Genomic DNA, 13,576 nt, shown 5'->3' on the forward strand with positions numbered 1-13,576 from the left:
GGTCGGGGAGATACCGACCATGTCATGGTCGTGCGTGTCTTGGCCTTGATTGTATTCTGTTGCTCATGATCGTCGTCCGACTCCATTCAGATCCGGTGCTCCCGTCCTGCAATAGCAATGTGGAGCAGAGTGAGCTGCCCCATGAGGAAAAGGACGAACGAGATTAGCCCCCACGTGAATACTCGTTGCATGGGGACAAACGGCGTCCGACGGAGAAATCACTCGCGTGAAGTTCCAAAAAATATCTGCTCAGCGATATGAGCACTTCATGCGCTACGATGCATGACGCTCCTAGTTTTCTGCTACGAGATTCCTTACGAATCCCAATGTTACTTTACTTTCGTCTTTAATTTGTGAAATGCGTGAACTCGCGCTAGCCGCGCCACAGACGCGTTTCGATCGCGTTGTCTTTGCGCGCCTGGTGTGGCGGCCGTGCACGTGCACTTACCTTCTTCACTCCTCTCTCGGTCGCTGCTACATGAATGATGTCCTCGCTGTTTTAAGTGCTTTCATCATATTGCTGTCGTGCTGTGCGTTGTCCGCAGTGTCTGCTCCTACGCTCCATCTCGTCCCTCTTCTCTTCGCGCATAAACCGGAAATCCTACCAAAGCACGATGAGCAACGAAGCCGAATCCTCATTGCCAAAGCTGTCGCTACATCTCCCGAGCTCTGTCAGCGAGACAGAGAACTGGGATCGTACCTCGGAGATACGTGGCAATTTTGAGTTGTCCAACGCAGGGACCCTAGGAGATGCTGGTGAGGGTGGAGTAGCAAGGACGGGTTTGCCGGAGGCAGGTGCTGGAAAGCGGACGCTGCCCGAGCTCTTGAGGCTGCACGCGGAGAAGGGAAAGGATGTTATGTTCAGCCCGACGGAGGTGAGGAGCCTGGCTGAGGTTCTAGGCAAATGGGTGAGTGAACGGACATGTGTCGCTGCTGCCACTCCCACTTTACGAACCCTCTTCACGAACATACATTGACATCACCCGGACGTCTGCAGATAAATTCGGGCCCGTCCCCGTATGAGTCCGAAGACGACTTCTTCAAGCGCCTCGATAGCGAATCGGCATCCGCATTCAAGCGTGTGTCACCGTCTACGCACACCGCCTCCGACTGATCAATGATGCTCTGATGCTTCAATAACCTAAAGATGTTTACCTGATGGTCCTCTCGTTCATCCAGACTCGGTTATTTATGACGTTGTTTATGGGTTCCATTGATGATATTCATACCTGAGATACCCTCCATTTTATAGCACAATCCCACGTTCTTTCATGTCACCCACCCATGTCTCCATATGGGCTCTCCTCTGAAGAAATCTATAATCCCCTGCCTAAATACTGAATGTGTATATCTGCCTGCTTTGCTCCTGGATGTTCCAATGTTTTGTTATTTGAGTTGCTAGATATAAACAACCGAACACCATTTATTACTTACCCCCCTAAGAGGCATAGTGTTTGTTGCAAACTGCGAGCATCGTCCAACCAAGAAATAGTATAAGTTACACCAAGCTTGACTATTGCTACTCGGAGGAGGACAAGTTGTACTAATGGGCCGCCCTTGTGGCCCGCGAATGCACGTCGGTTGTTTGGCCTTGTTTAAAACGCAGGTTGTAGCCATACATAGCGATCGACATAGGCGCCCACCTTCCCAGCAGCGTGAGCTTGCGCGTGACTTCTGTCGTGCTTCCGGTCCACTTCATTTCCTCGGGACCTATTATTCAAGATCTAATTCAAATCAATTTTACTAGGTCTGCTTCAATTTACTTATACTTTCACTGGGACTGCATGTCTTTCTCGAATTTACACTCTGCTCGCAAGGCCAAAGAGGCCAAGTCATTCGTCAAGGCACCCATCTCTACTATATCGGACGTCAGAGAAGATGAGGCAGCACCATCTTCGTCCGTGGACCTCGCAGAGGATGTTGAGATTCGTCTCGCATCCAAGCCGCTTGAAGTGGTACGCCTCGAGAACACGCACCGCGCCTTGCCTTCCTCACTGGAGATCAGACACTCTTGTGAGACGGGCCGAGGGATGTATGCAAAGAGTGCTTTCAAAGCAGGTATATTCTACGTTTATATCTAAGACAAAAAGATTCTGAGTATCCTTCATAAATGCTCAGGCTGCGTGTTGATGGCGACCAAGCCGCACGTTAGCGTGCTCTCTACCTCGTATCTCGACGCGTATTGCTCGTTTTGCTGCGGACCTTCTCCTCAAAGCGGGCTCAAGCGATGTACACGCTGCCGTGTCGTACATTACTGCAACTCTGTATGTACGTTCATTCGCCCTAGCGTCCTACATTATCAATGACCTTCCCACTCCTACAGCAATGCCAAAACAACGATTGGTCCGTACACAAGCACGAATGTGATGCAATACAGAAGTGGGCGCAAGCCGCACCGTCGTCCGATGCGGCAATTCCGGGAGATGGTGTCAGATGCCTGGGAAGGATTTTGTGGAGCCAGCAGAAGGAAGGTCTAGACAGCGCATGGGTAAGCCATAACGATCGAATACACCGTTTCCGGCTCGCTTACTGCTGGATTGTAGACGAAAGAATACAACATGATGCAATCTCGTGAGTCGTTGGCGAAATGCGTGCATGACCGCATGCTCACTCCGACTGTAGACAGATCGTCTCTACAGCCGTCCGCATTTGAGTCGCATACACACCTTGCCCATTCTGTTGTTCGCTACCTGGGAGTGTCGTCGCCACTTGAACTCCAACCGTACGGGTTGACGTCCGCAGGAGACCTGGTTGATCTAATCTCTCGAGTAGGTTAAACCACCATTATCAAGCTTGGATGTGGCCTAATGTCAATCTTCTTATAGTTCACTACAAACACCTTCACTCTGACGTCTCCTAGCCTTACACCTATTGGTATCTCGGTTTGTCCGACAATCGCGTTCGCGAATCATTCCTGCGACCCGAACGCTGTCATTGTATTCCCTCGCACGTCAAGCAATCCACAGATGCAAGAACCACTCATGCATCTGGTCTCAATCAAGCCTATTATTCCGGATGAAGAGGTATAATTTGTATTCATTGGTCCTTTCGCACGTCACTCATCTCTGTCAGGTTATCACCTCGTACATCGACGTCACGCTTCCGAAGCACGTCCGTCAGAAAGAACTTCAGGAGACGTACAACTTTACCTGCAAGTGTCGCTTGTGCACGAAGGCATTGGCTGTTGATCCTCGGGAGTCCATATGGTGCCCGAAGTCCTGTGGTGGGACGTGCCCCGCGCCAGCGGATGGTAAGTATGATCAGCGTGCTGAGCGGATTGAGCTGACAATACGTGCAGAAGATCCCATGAGTCGTTGTGTCAAGTGCAAGGCTATCGTTTCAGACACGGATACCGTCATCGACGCTATTCGCGTCGGTCAGGAAGCGCTGGACAAGGCGACATCTTTGCAATTCAGAGGCTCGTATGATACTCGCATGCCACTTATCTGTGCCGTTCTCACCACGTCCCACTTCCGCAGACCCCGTGAGGGCCAAACACATCACGACCAATATGCTCCCCATCCTTATCTCCGCGCACCTCACGCCGTCCTGTCACCCGCTCCTCCCGCTGACTCGCCTGCACAAGGAGCTGCTCATCGCGTCGCTATCCTCTTCGCTCACGCAAGACACGCTCGACGAGACGATCCGTACCGCGCGGAATTACACCGTCGGGCTAACCGCTGTCCTGCCGCATGGCCATCCTGTGCGCGGTATCGCGCTCGCTGAACTTGGCAAGCTGCTCGCGGTCGACGAGCCGGCCCCGCCGGCCGAACTTTCTGTGGCCAAAGAGCGGTTCCCTCCGTCCGGCGCGCCGCGCCTGAAGCTCGCGTATGAGACATTGCTACGTGCACGGGACGAGCTTATGGTGGGTTTCGGGGTAGGTAATGGCGGCGGACTCGTCGCGAACGAGGTCAGAGAGGCGATTGTGCGGTTGGAGAAGGAACTGGGTGCGTGGACGCAGGGAATCAAAAACGTGTTGGAGGACGCGAATGCTGGAAAGGCAAATGGACAGCAGCAGTAAATGCAAAAGTAGATGATGTGTAGATTTGTAAGTCGACCTGGCACCATTGCTGAGTAATTTTACAATGTTATAAAATAGGAAACGTTGAAGCGAAGAGGAGAACAATTCTGCAAGTCATGTCCCATAAACGGCAAGTCAGTGCACATTAGTATCGAGAGCTGGTATGTTACGATCTGGACCGTCACGCGTCAACCTATCGACCATCGATGCGATGCAAAACATTGGCAGCATTGTCCACGGAGCGCTGGTGTTTAGCAGCAGTCCAAATTGCAACGGAGTCGGACCAGCGGTGTTGCGCAACGGATATGCAGGAATCTCGGATGGCCTCATCCGAGTTTCCTGCAGATCCGTCCCGAACAGCAGTCTCGGCGTTCGAATATAAAGCTGATGGCCAATGTGCTCAACTGTACGCACCCAACTCGTTACTGTCACCATTTACACCCACACACAATCTTTCACTGTCATTGCCATTGTGATGCCTTCCAAGGAAAGTCGAGTCCCCGACCTCTCCCTTAAGGTCATCGATGATGGCCGCCTCCAACTCTTGAACTTCGTTGGTGCTGGTTGCCATGGAACTATATACCGTGCGAGGGATCGCAAGGCTCCTTCCGGACAATTCACATTCTACGCCGTCAAGGTGGTTCCTATTGCAGACCCGTTTACGCGCTATGGCAGGCTTCAGGCCCGAGAGGTCTCCTGTCACAAGTACGTCTCGGGACACCCCAACATCATTAAACTGCACCGGATAGTCCGCGATGACGAGTTCATATACCTCGTCCTCGACTATTGTCCTTCAGGCGACATGCACAAACTGCTCATCGAGAGGATGACGATTGCGAGGAACGACGTACTCATCAGAAACCTCTTCTTGCAACTCATCGACGCCGTGGACGCTTGCCACCAAAACGGCATCTTCCACCGAGATCTGAAGCCTGCGAATATCCTCGTGAGCGCGGACGCCACCCACCTCTATCTCAGCGACTTTGGTCTCGCGACCAAACAGCTACACTGCACCAGTTTCGGCACAGGCACTGGATCTTACATGAGCCCAGGTAAGTTGCTCCCACTTGCAAGAAATGAAAGTACGACTGATGTGGTCGTGGTCAGATTGCATCAATGCAGACGGTGTTCACCTCGCTTACAATCCTCGCCGCGCCGACATATGGGCACTCGGCGTCATCCTCATTAACATGGTCACTGGGCGTTATCCCTGGGCGCGGGCCGTCCGGGAGGACCAATTCTACGGCCAATATCTCGAGGACACCCATGTGCTCCGGTACATGCTGCCCATCTCGCAGGGCATGCACGACATCCTGGCGCGCGTATTCACCCCGTTACCTAAAGACTCTATCGACCTCCGCACGATGCGTCGGCTCATAGTGGACCTTGATACGTTCTATATGAGCGAAGAGGAGCTCGCCGACGCATCCGTCAACGCCAAGCGCTGCTGGAAATCATACTATCCTCTTGCTATTGGAGAGGCACCGCCCTCGCTTTCCGAGTCGTCCACTTCGACGATGGAAACGGCATCGCTGGATTCAACTATCGACGCCGAGAGCGCGTCTGATGCTTCCAATGTGCGCTCTGGTGGCGCAGTCGCAAGTCCCATAACCGATGGGCAACCATGTGGAGATGCTGACGCTTCTCCGTCTCCCGTTCCCTCCCAGCCACAAGGTGTCTTCACCTCGGGTACGTCTGGATCACCATCGTCTTCAGTCTCCAACCGTGCTGTATATGAGCACCACCACGACAACGCCATCCAAGCTTCCTCGGCGCCATCATTATACGACACCGCTTCGAGTTCAGAAGACACCGATGGTCCGGCCACACCGGAAACCCACGCTCAAGACCCCGCTGTCGCCGTTCCGGAGCTGGATCTGGAGGCTGGATTAGGAGAACCATTGGACGGGAATAAGGCATCCGACAAGCAGAAGCGGGACTATCCTGGGCGGCAGTTGTTACGGAATCTGTTCCACTTTAGGAGGCGGAGGGCAGTTGTTTGAAGATTACATGCAGCATGTATTCTGACCGATGTCCATGATATGACTATCGTAACGTCATCTCATGTCTTATTTCGGAAGCGGCTATGAGCGATTTTTAATAATCTGCAAGTACACTCACGATGAACATCTGCTAAGCGGATGAGGTCTCGTTGCCCTCAAACATTTTGTCGGATTAGAATCTTGACCGTGGTAATGAATCTAGGCTCTTCAGTGACCTGAAGCGGTTCAGTCGAAATCACAACGGATAGCATTTAGCCTGTATAATTTGTATCCGCGTCCGGTTACAATCTTGACCAATGCTGGTATTCGGCCGTGGAAAGTGAGGTCTGGATGTGGCGGATGTCGCGCTCTACGATATGCGCTGCCGCTTTCCGTGGCAATGTGCAGAGCATCCGTCTCCGTAGGAAAAATACATAAAAAGCCAACCCAAATGGCAGCGAGAGTTCAAGTTCCCGTCTTACCATCTCACATCCGTCCTCTCGCGTATTATCCCCCTGTTCAACGCGATGCATCCCGGATCGATGGCCAGCCAACTGCCCGATTTCACGGGCCGTTCGCTCAATAGCGGTCGCTACGAGTGCACGAAGGTCCTAGGCGCTGGCGCCTGTGGAGTCGTGTACCACGCGTACGACTTGCAAGCCCCGACCTCCTCCGGCAGCGAGACTCCGGCGCAGTGCGCTATCAAGATCGTCCGTAAGGCTGGTCCTACGGTGACGGATAGCATACACCAGCACCAGGAGGTCATGCTGCAGGAGCTCGTCTCGGACCATCCAAACGTGCTGACGGTGCAGGACACGTTCGAGGACAGCAAGTTCATCTACATCGTGATGGACTACTGTCCCGGCGATCTGTTCCGTCTGTGCGTAAATGATGCGTTCTTGGACAAGGACGAGCTCGTCCGCAAGGTGTTCCTGCAGATCTTGGATGCGGTTTACGCGTGTCACATGAAAAAAGTGTTTCACCGTGATTTGAAACCGGAGAACATCCTCTGCAGTGCGGACGGGAGCGAGGTCTATATCGCCGACTTCGGTCTGGCGACCCGTCATCCCCTCAGTAACACGTGGGGATGCGGAAGCTTCCAGTATATGAGTCCTGGTGAGTAACGCTTGTCATCATCCATACCACAGAGACTGACGTTTCACTGCTAGAATGTCTTGGAGAGGAGACAGGCTTCAAGGCCTATCCCACCAAGCAGGGAGATATCTGGGCGCTGGGCATCATCCTGATCAACATGCTCACCGGCGGAGTCCCCTGGCAGAAAGCGCATTCGGAAGATCCGGACTTTTCGGACTTCCTCATGGACCCATATCACTTCCACAAGATGGTACCGATCTCGAGGGCTGCTGGCCACCTCATCAATAACATCCTGGCTCTCCAGCCGGCTGAACGCATCTCCATCCCGGAGCTGCGCCTAGCCATTCTCGAGATCGACACCTTCTTCATGCGCGACGACGAGCTTGTCACAGCTGCCATGGGCGCGCCTCCTCCGGAGGACGCCATTACCACCCCCGAAGAGGGGATCTGCGTGATGCAGAATGGCAAGTGCTGGGACGAGTGCGCCGCGGCGACGAGCACGGAGGCAGAAGACGAGGTCGAGGACGCCCACCTCGAAGAGGCGGATATCACCAGCTTGGACCCCGATGAAGTATACCAGGAGAGTGACACCCTCTTCACCTTCTTCGACGGGTCCAAGTCGTCCTTGACCTCCAGTTCCTCTTCCACCTCCACTTCTGGTATCGAGAGCGCGGGACCGATCACCCCCGGATCGTATTCACAAGGTCCCACGGTCGAGATACCAGATTTCGCGGAGAGCCTTGGGGAGGCTCTTAAGTCTGTCGTCGCGTCGGAAAAGAAGCGCCCAGCGCATGCACCATCAGTGCTCAATCTCCTAGAGCGTCTCGAGATGTGCTCTCTGTCGTTGTAATCCGCGATCGCCGACGTCTCAGGCTGGCCCTAGGACGTCGAGTCGGATCACATTACTCTATCATCACCACGATGAACAACAAATAGAACGAAATGCATACCTACAAACATCAATGACTCGGACACACGCATAACTTATCACTTACTTTATTCACGGACTTGCGCAATCGGACACTATAGACTTGGACACAAGAGAGACATTGGACTCTGTGATATCGGACATCATACATGGACACCGCTGCATGGACAGCTACGCACTTACATATTCATGGACCCTCGGACGATGACGTTAGTCGTCAGAATGGGCATTGTATACACATACCAAAATGAAAAAGATCACATAAAGCCATGACATTGAATGTGAAATTGAGTCTCGATGATTCTTAATTGACGGGTGCAGAGAGGGCATGGCCTGTCTTCCTTGACAAGAGGTAGACTCAACCGTCCCACCACCTTAAATTCTCTATTTAGTGCTTGTCATGCTACAGTCAGATCGTGAGCAACTCGCGGCGACCGTTCCTCAACTATATGCGCGGCATGAGATTTACACACTACCCGAAACATTTGAGGCCTCGTACCTCTCGGTGTGACCATCACATTTTGAGTTATACAGCTGTACGTGTTGGTCAGTGAGATATTTCTTCGAAATAAGCGCAGGAAAAGCGATGATCAGCAGAGAGAATGAAGGGACGTCACCGTCGGCGCCGACATCTGCAAGTTCGCACACGTACACAATCCACAACAACGCGTCGCGCATGTGGCGCAAATATGTATACTGTGGGCTTCACAGCTCAGCATCTTCCTCGACGACTCATACATCTGCAAACCGAGTATACAATATTTGGATTTATCTTCCAGCCTCAGCATTGACAAGGTGCGACGCGTAATGCTCATTGGGCCCTTCAGCCTGGACGGCCGCTTCGGACGTCTATCGTTCGGGAGATGGCTTACAGCACTAAGCATTTCATTCAGCATACTAGCGTCGCCTTGAGTGGTGGTTTTTGTGTCTGAACTAGGCTTTGCCGATATCTACTATGGACAAAGTGGCATGTCTGAGAAGCTTCTACAACATGACTGCACAGATGTAAGTGCGCATATATTGAGCGAAAAAAAACTACCGACCTCTAGATCAATATCAGTAGAATAGCAGCAGCAATGTATGCCAAGATTGCGATGCTTTCAGGTCTCTGCTCCAATAAGTATGCGCTGGCTTCTCAAGACGTGAAGACCTCTGGACCCTACAACCACTCGTCTACGTCTAGTGCTGGACTGGTCCGCGCATCTGGAGCATCTATTTGCCCCTACGATCTCGTCTATTCCTGCCATGCAGAAGACTTGTAGCAGGCTCTGGTTTGAGAAGTACTCGCCTCGGACTCCAGAACGAATGCTCAATCACATAGGCGCTTGCATGCTTGTCCAGGGCCAGGCCACAGACATTGCAAGTGAGCCTTGCACACGGCCGTGAACCTCAGGACAACGGCTGGAAATGGGGAGGCCGGCCCTTCTGGACACGAATGACTTCATTGACCTATCCCTTCATAGAACATCAGACATGGAATACTGAGGAAACAGGTGGAAGGTAATTGCATGGCCTCGAGTATCACGATAACGTACAGCTCTTAATTACACCACGGTATCAATACAGCTCTGCTTCCTGTTCGAGCTGCAGACTCGGCTTCATCTTGCACCCTCACGCATCGACCCCAGCTCTGCACAGCGACCCCAAGACGCAAGAGGTCCGAGGATACGTCGTCGACTGCGGTGCGACGATTGTCAACTTGCAACGGTGAGAGAAGACAACGCTTGCACCGGGAGAATCAAGCCATCATTGACACTCGGTATTCTCGCGCTGTCCTCCTGTCAGGTGCTCGTGTCTCTGGCCTTCCGGCACATCGGTTTCGCCTCGTTCATCATTTTGCTATATGCTGCTAAATCGTATCAGGTTGGCACCAACTGCTATGCTGAGGCGGACGCCACCAGGTAGCACTCACCCAACCGAACGCCGCTAACGTCGCACAAGACGTCACCATCATCCCTTTTCCGACGTCTTCAGCAAGTGGATTTCGAGCTATAAGAGACGGATGGGGAGGACAATTGGCGATGCGAGGAGGCTCAGGCGGCGCGCGGCAACTGCCGAAGGTGGACAGCGGTGGCGATGTAAGTCGCTGCGCTGTAGCACGAGGTCTTCCAGGCGCACCTCGAATGAGTTCACATTGCTCATTGTCATTGGTTGTAACCCTCGTGCTCTGAACCGGTGACTCTTTCCGGCACGTTGACTGAACCTTGACTGAACCTGAAGTTGAACTGACATATTCGGTGCGCCTCGGCCCAAGCCCCACAGCGTCACCAGCCCTCGCAATCAGTCCGTCTCTCAACCTCGGACTACCACTCACTGATTTCCAGTTGCGTGCTGAAGACTTTTCCAGTTGCGTGCTGAAGAAGTGCCGCGCGATGTTCGACGAGAGCGAACCACCATCTCCGAGCAGCGCGCTCGTTGCACTTGCGCCCCTCGACCCCGAATGGCAGCCCATCCTCCACGTCTCGAACCAGGTTGTGCTCTACAATGCGACCTCTCACGCGCTCTCTGTGCGCACACATTCCGGCTCGGGGCTCGTCCGCAGCCGCAGAGGTAGTCGCTGTCCATACTGCAACCGACTCCTACCTACGGAGCACCACGCCGAGCAGGACGCAGAAGGTGCCTTGAACAGCGAATTTGAAGGTGAAAAGATGGGCAGTCCCCGGAGCAGGGTACCGAATTACTTCCAGCTTCTGGAGGTTGCGAACGAATCTGCCTCTCGTCCGGCCACCCCGCAGGAGACTCGGTCGATCCCTGGCGCCTCAACGGGCACAGGTTCCAGGCAGGGAGTTTTCAGAAAGGAGAGTATGGCGGAGGGGTACTTCAAGGCGTTCTTCAAGGAAGAGGGCAGATTGGGGATGGGTGCGAATGGGAGTGTGTTTCTCTGCCAGGTGCGTGCCAGATGTTTCGCGATTCGGTCCATGGTCAGGGTTCAACGCAGATACCCCCATTGCGATAGCACGTTTTGGACGGGAATACACTTGGTATGTCAACATTCTGCTGGGACGCTCGTCGCCTATGTCTTTGTCTCACCCATTGCTGCAGGCCATTTTGCGGTGAAGAAGATCGCTGTCGGTCAATCGCACTCCTATCTCCTCAACATCCTCCGAGAGGTCAGGTTGCACCGCCCGCCATTCTTCGCTCAAGGCTGACCCAATGCTAGGTTCGCCTGCTGGAGAGACTGCACCATCCGAACATCATCACCTATCACCACACCTGGCTCGAGATGTGCCAATTCTCCTCGTTTGGCCCGCAAGTACCCACGTTACAGTGAGCATCCGTTCTTCCCTCCTCGTGTGTCCATGTCGTCATTGTCACGTGCCCGCGTCCGCAAATGCACGCTTCACCGAATCTGAATGATCTTTTCACAGCGTGTTGATGCAATGGGCAGAGGGTGGAAGTTTGGACGACTTCATAGAGTCCCGGCTCGGTCGGCGCGCGAATCTCCCGCACGTTCACGCAGGCAAATCTGCATCTCAAACAGACTTTCCTGCTTCCGAGGCGTCGCCTTCGCCCGACGCTGGCCCGCAGTCGCGCACCGCTCGCATCAGGGCGTTTCGCCAGCTGCAGCGCGCGGCACCAGCGGACCGGGAACGTCTCAAGCGCGAGCTCGGGCTGAGTGCAGGCGGCGCCGCCATCGGGAAGGCACCCGCGGACTGGAAAGCGGTGCATCTTTTAAGTGCGGAAGAGGTGAGAGGCTTGTTTGGGGATATCGTGTCGGGGCTCGCGTTTCTGGTGGGTGGTTGTGCGTTGATGTGCAGAATGTGACCGTACTGAAGGCTCCAATGCAGCATGAGAAGTCGATCCTGCATCTCGATCTGAAGCCAGGAAATGTGCTCTTGACGTGGGATGAGGGCCGTCTCATGTATGTTAACCTCAACATCCTCGCGATTCGATGATGCTGACAAGCATGCAGACCTCGGGCAATGCTGTCTGACTTTGGCACGTCGCAAGACATGCTCAAGTCACGGGCGAGGTCCGGAAACACTGGCACGTATGTACTCTCACCGATCACGTTACGATGAACAGCAGCATTTACGAGCCCATGTTCTATGTGCAGACTCGAGTACTCTTCACCAGAATCCCTGCCATCACCCTCGGGCGTTCTTTCACAGGTTGACTCGAAATCGGACATGTGGTCCCTCGGCATGATTCTTCACAAGCTCCTTTTCTTCAAGCTGCCATACCCGCATGCATCTGATGGCATGGCAGACGACAGGGAAGATGGGAAAGAGATCGCCGATGCACTTGAGAGAGAGGTGCAGACATATACTGGGTACGCATTTGACCACCATTCTCGCAAGGACCAAAGATGGCTGAAGTACTGCTGCCCAACAGATTCCGGTCTTCCAGTGCTCTGGTCACATCATTCGAGTCGAGGCGTTTGCCGCCGGAGTATTTGCTTCTATTGGAGAGTTTGCTGAACATCAATCCTTCGGCTCGTCCGTCTGCTGAGCGCGTGCTTGGCGCCCTTCGCGAGGGTCGTGTAAGTATACCTTTGAATCCATTCCAACTCTCGCTTCCATTTACAAGCCACCTGCATCGGCAGCTTGACCCAATCTCACCCATACCAGTCCGTCAAGGATCGCTCATTCCTGTCCCGCTCCGCCGGATGTTCCACAGCGCCGCCTCGCTTATGAGCGCGCCGGAGTCCGAGCTGGAGCTGCAGGGCAGCCCTGCGCTGCATGCACACGTGTCTCAAGAGCCGGAAGGCAGCAACGCGCCCTCGCCTATGGCCGCGCCGCCAGAACCAGAAGGCGCCGTATACGAGAAACGCGTGGGGAAGACTCCGCTGCTCAGTATTCCCATATCTGTCATCCCGCCGCTAACTACGAACGGGGTGTGGACGCGCACGATCCAGGTCGGGAAGAAGCAGGTGCACGTGCGCATCCCGCGCATTGTGTGGTTGCGTACGGTGAAGGCGGCATTTTTGGTTGTGAAGGTGAGCAGAAATGTCTTGTCTTTTCACTTCAGCATGTCGGGTTTGACGGGTTTGCGTTGCAGGTGTTGAGCATATCGCATATGTGTCCTGATGGGGCGCTTCATCCGCTCATCACGACTATTATCCTTGCGTTGGCCGTGATGGATACCTGGTTTGACGGGCTTGGGCCGACGCTCGTGTTGGCCCTTCTTCATGTCTCGCTTGTCAAGCTCGCGTGCTGGGGAGGCAGGTGTTGTGTCTAGCGCGGTCAATCTCCCTTCCCTCCCAGGTCGAACACACCTCAAGTCTCAAGGCTATTGTCCCAGTCTCACGCAAGTTCTCAAGTTTGTTTTGTGCAGTAAGCGTCATTTTGTCAAGTAATATATGGGACTTTTTTTGTCTGCACATGCATATGTTAGTATCCTACTTGCGGATGTAGTCAGTTTGCCAGCACCATCTGTATTTGTATCTAGAACGTGGTATAGCATTGGTTTAGTTCTTCGCGATGCGAAAGACGAGCTGGATAGGCGAGTAATTTACGAGCATGATGATAATCCAACCCGGATTGGCTTGAGGCAAGCGTGTGATGGCGCATATAGCACAGTCACTCGACGTTGCGCATCTGCAGTCAC

General features: G+C 53.6%; 5 protein-coding genes across 5 annotated transcripts; all 5 read left to right on the top strand.

Moving 5' to 3' along the window:
- The first annotated feature begins 443 nt into the window (after positions 1-443).
- LAESUDRAFT_721875 (uncharacterized protein) lies at positions 444-1,506 on the top strand. Its single transcript, XM_040908090.1, has 2 exons — positions 444-908; positions 998-1,506. Exons 1-2 carry the CDS (start codon positions 615-617, stop codon positions 1,112-1,114), a joined length of 411 nt encoding a protein of 136 aa, XP_040768240.1. The 5' UTR covers positions 444-614; the 3' UTR covers positions 1,115-1,506.
- Positions 1,507-1,683: 177 nt separating this feature from the next.
- LAESUDRAFT_721876 (SET domain-containing protein) lies at positions 1,684-4,115 on the top strand. The gene is made up of 9 exons (XM_040908091.1): positions 1,684-2,058; positions 2,119-2,264; positions 2,324-2,488; positions 2,544-2,571; positions 2,623-2,768; positions 2,826-3,023; positions 3,073-3,250; positions 3,299-3,418; positions 3,480-4,115. Exons 1-9 carry the CDS (start codon positions 1,785-1,787, stop codon positions 4,019-4,021), a joined length of 1,797 nt encoding a protein of 598 aa, XP_040768241.1. The 5' UTR covers positions 1,684-1,784; the 3' UTR covers positions 4,022-4,115.
- A 381-nt stretch (positions 4,116-4,496) lies between these two features.
- On the top strand, positions 4,497-5,490 carry LAESUDRAFT_615001 (kinase-like protein; the record flags this gene model as incomplete). The annotated part of the gene is made up of 2 exons (XM_040903200.1): positions 4,497-5,073; positions 5,129-5,490. Coding segments are annotated over 2 exons (939 nt in total), but the record flags the coding sequence as incomplete, so codon positions are not given.
- A 794-nt stretch (positions 5,491-6,284) lies between these two features.
- Positions 6,285-8,015, top strand: LAESUDRAFT_694143 (Pkinase-domain-containing protein). Its single transcript, XM_040906183.1, has 2 exons — positions 6,285-7,119; positions 7,185-8,015. The coding sequence occupies exons 1-2, from the start codon at positions 6,531-6,533 to the stop codon at positions 7,946-7,948; spliced, it is 1,353 nt and encodes a 450-aa protein (XP_040768243.1). The 5' UTR covers positions 6,285-6,530; the 3' UTR covers positions 7,949-8,015.
- Positions 8,016-10,025: 2,010 nt separating this feature from the next.
- LAESUDRAFT_721881 (kinase-like protein) lies at positions 10,026-13,463 on the top strand. Its single transcript, XM_040908092.1, has 11 exons — positions 10,026-10,914; positions 10,983-11,007; positions 11,069-11,136; positions 11,187-11,293; positions 11,395-11,758; positions 11,815-11,888; positions 11,940-12,017; positions 12,084-12,299; positions 12,362-12,509; positions 12,573-12,965; positions 13,028-13,463. Exons 1-11 carry the CDS (start codon positions 10,399-10,401, stop codon positions 13,205-13,207), a joined length of 2,169 nt encoding a protein of 722 aa, XP_040768244.1. The 5' UTR covers positions 10,026-10,398; the 3' UTR covers positions 13,208-13,463.
- Positions 13,464-13,576: the final 113 nt, after the last annotated feature.

Source organism: Laetiporus sulphureus (genome assembly GCF_001632365.1).
Source record: "Laetiporus sulphureus 93-53 unplaced genomic scaffold LAESUscaffold_5, whole genome shotgun sequence".
In the NCBI taxonomy this organism is placed as follows: domain Eukaryota; kingdom Fungi; phylum Basidiomycota; class Agaricomycetes; order Polyporales; family Laetiporaceae; genus Laetiporus; species Laetiporus sulphureus.

What these genes read in the sequence shown, in the direction of transcription:
- LAESUDRAFT_721875 (XM_040908090.1), top strand. Translation starts at nt 615, where the DNA reads ATGAGCAACGAAGCCGAATCCTCATTGCCAAAGCTGTCGCTACATCTC. An exon ending in CTGAGGTTCTAGGCAAATGG is followed by an intron (nt 909 to 997) that starts GTGAGTGAACGG and finishes GGACGTCTGCAG; the next exon opens with ATAAATTCGGGCCCGTCCCC.
- LAESUDRAFT_721876 (XM_040908091.1), top strand. Translation starts at nt 1,785, where the DNA reads ATGTCTTTCTCGAATTTACACTCTGCTCGCAAGGCCAAAGAGGCCAAG. An exon ending in GTGCCCCGCGCCAGCGGATG is followed by an intron (nt 3,251 to 3,298) that starts GTAAGTATGATC and finishes CAATACGTGCAG; the next exon opens with AAGATCCCATGAGTCGTTGT. An exon ending in GACATCTTTGCAATTCAGAG is followed by an intron (nt 3,419 to 3,479) that starts GCTCGTATGATA and finishes CCACTTCCGCAG; the next exon opens with ACCCCGTGAGGGCCAAACAC.
- LAESUDRAFT_694143 (XM_040906183.1), top strand. Translation starts at nt 6,531, where the DNA reads ATGCATCCCGGATCGATGGCCAGCCAACTGCCCGATTTCACGGGCCGT. An exon ending in CTTCCAGTATATGAGTCCTG is followed by an intron (nt 7,120 to 7,184) that starts GTGAGTAACGCT and finishes AATGTCTTGGAG; the next exon opens with AGGAGACAGGCTTCAAGGCC.
- LAESUDRAFT_721881 (XM_040908092.1), top strand. Translation starts at nt 10,399, where the DNA reads ATGTTCGACGAGAGCGAACCACCATCTCCGAGCAGCGCGCTCGTTGCA. An exon ending in GGAGTGTGTTTCTCTGCCAG is followed by an intron (nt 10,915 to 10,982) that starts GTGCGTGCCAGA and finishes CCATTGCGATAG; the next exon opens with CACGTTTTGGACGGGAATAC. An exon ending in GCGCCCTTCGCGAGGGTCGT is followed by an intron (nt 12,510 to 12,572) that starts GTAAGTATACCT and finishes CTGCATCGGCAG; the next exon opens with CTTGACCCAATCTCACCCAT.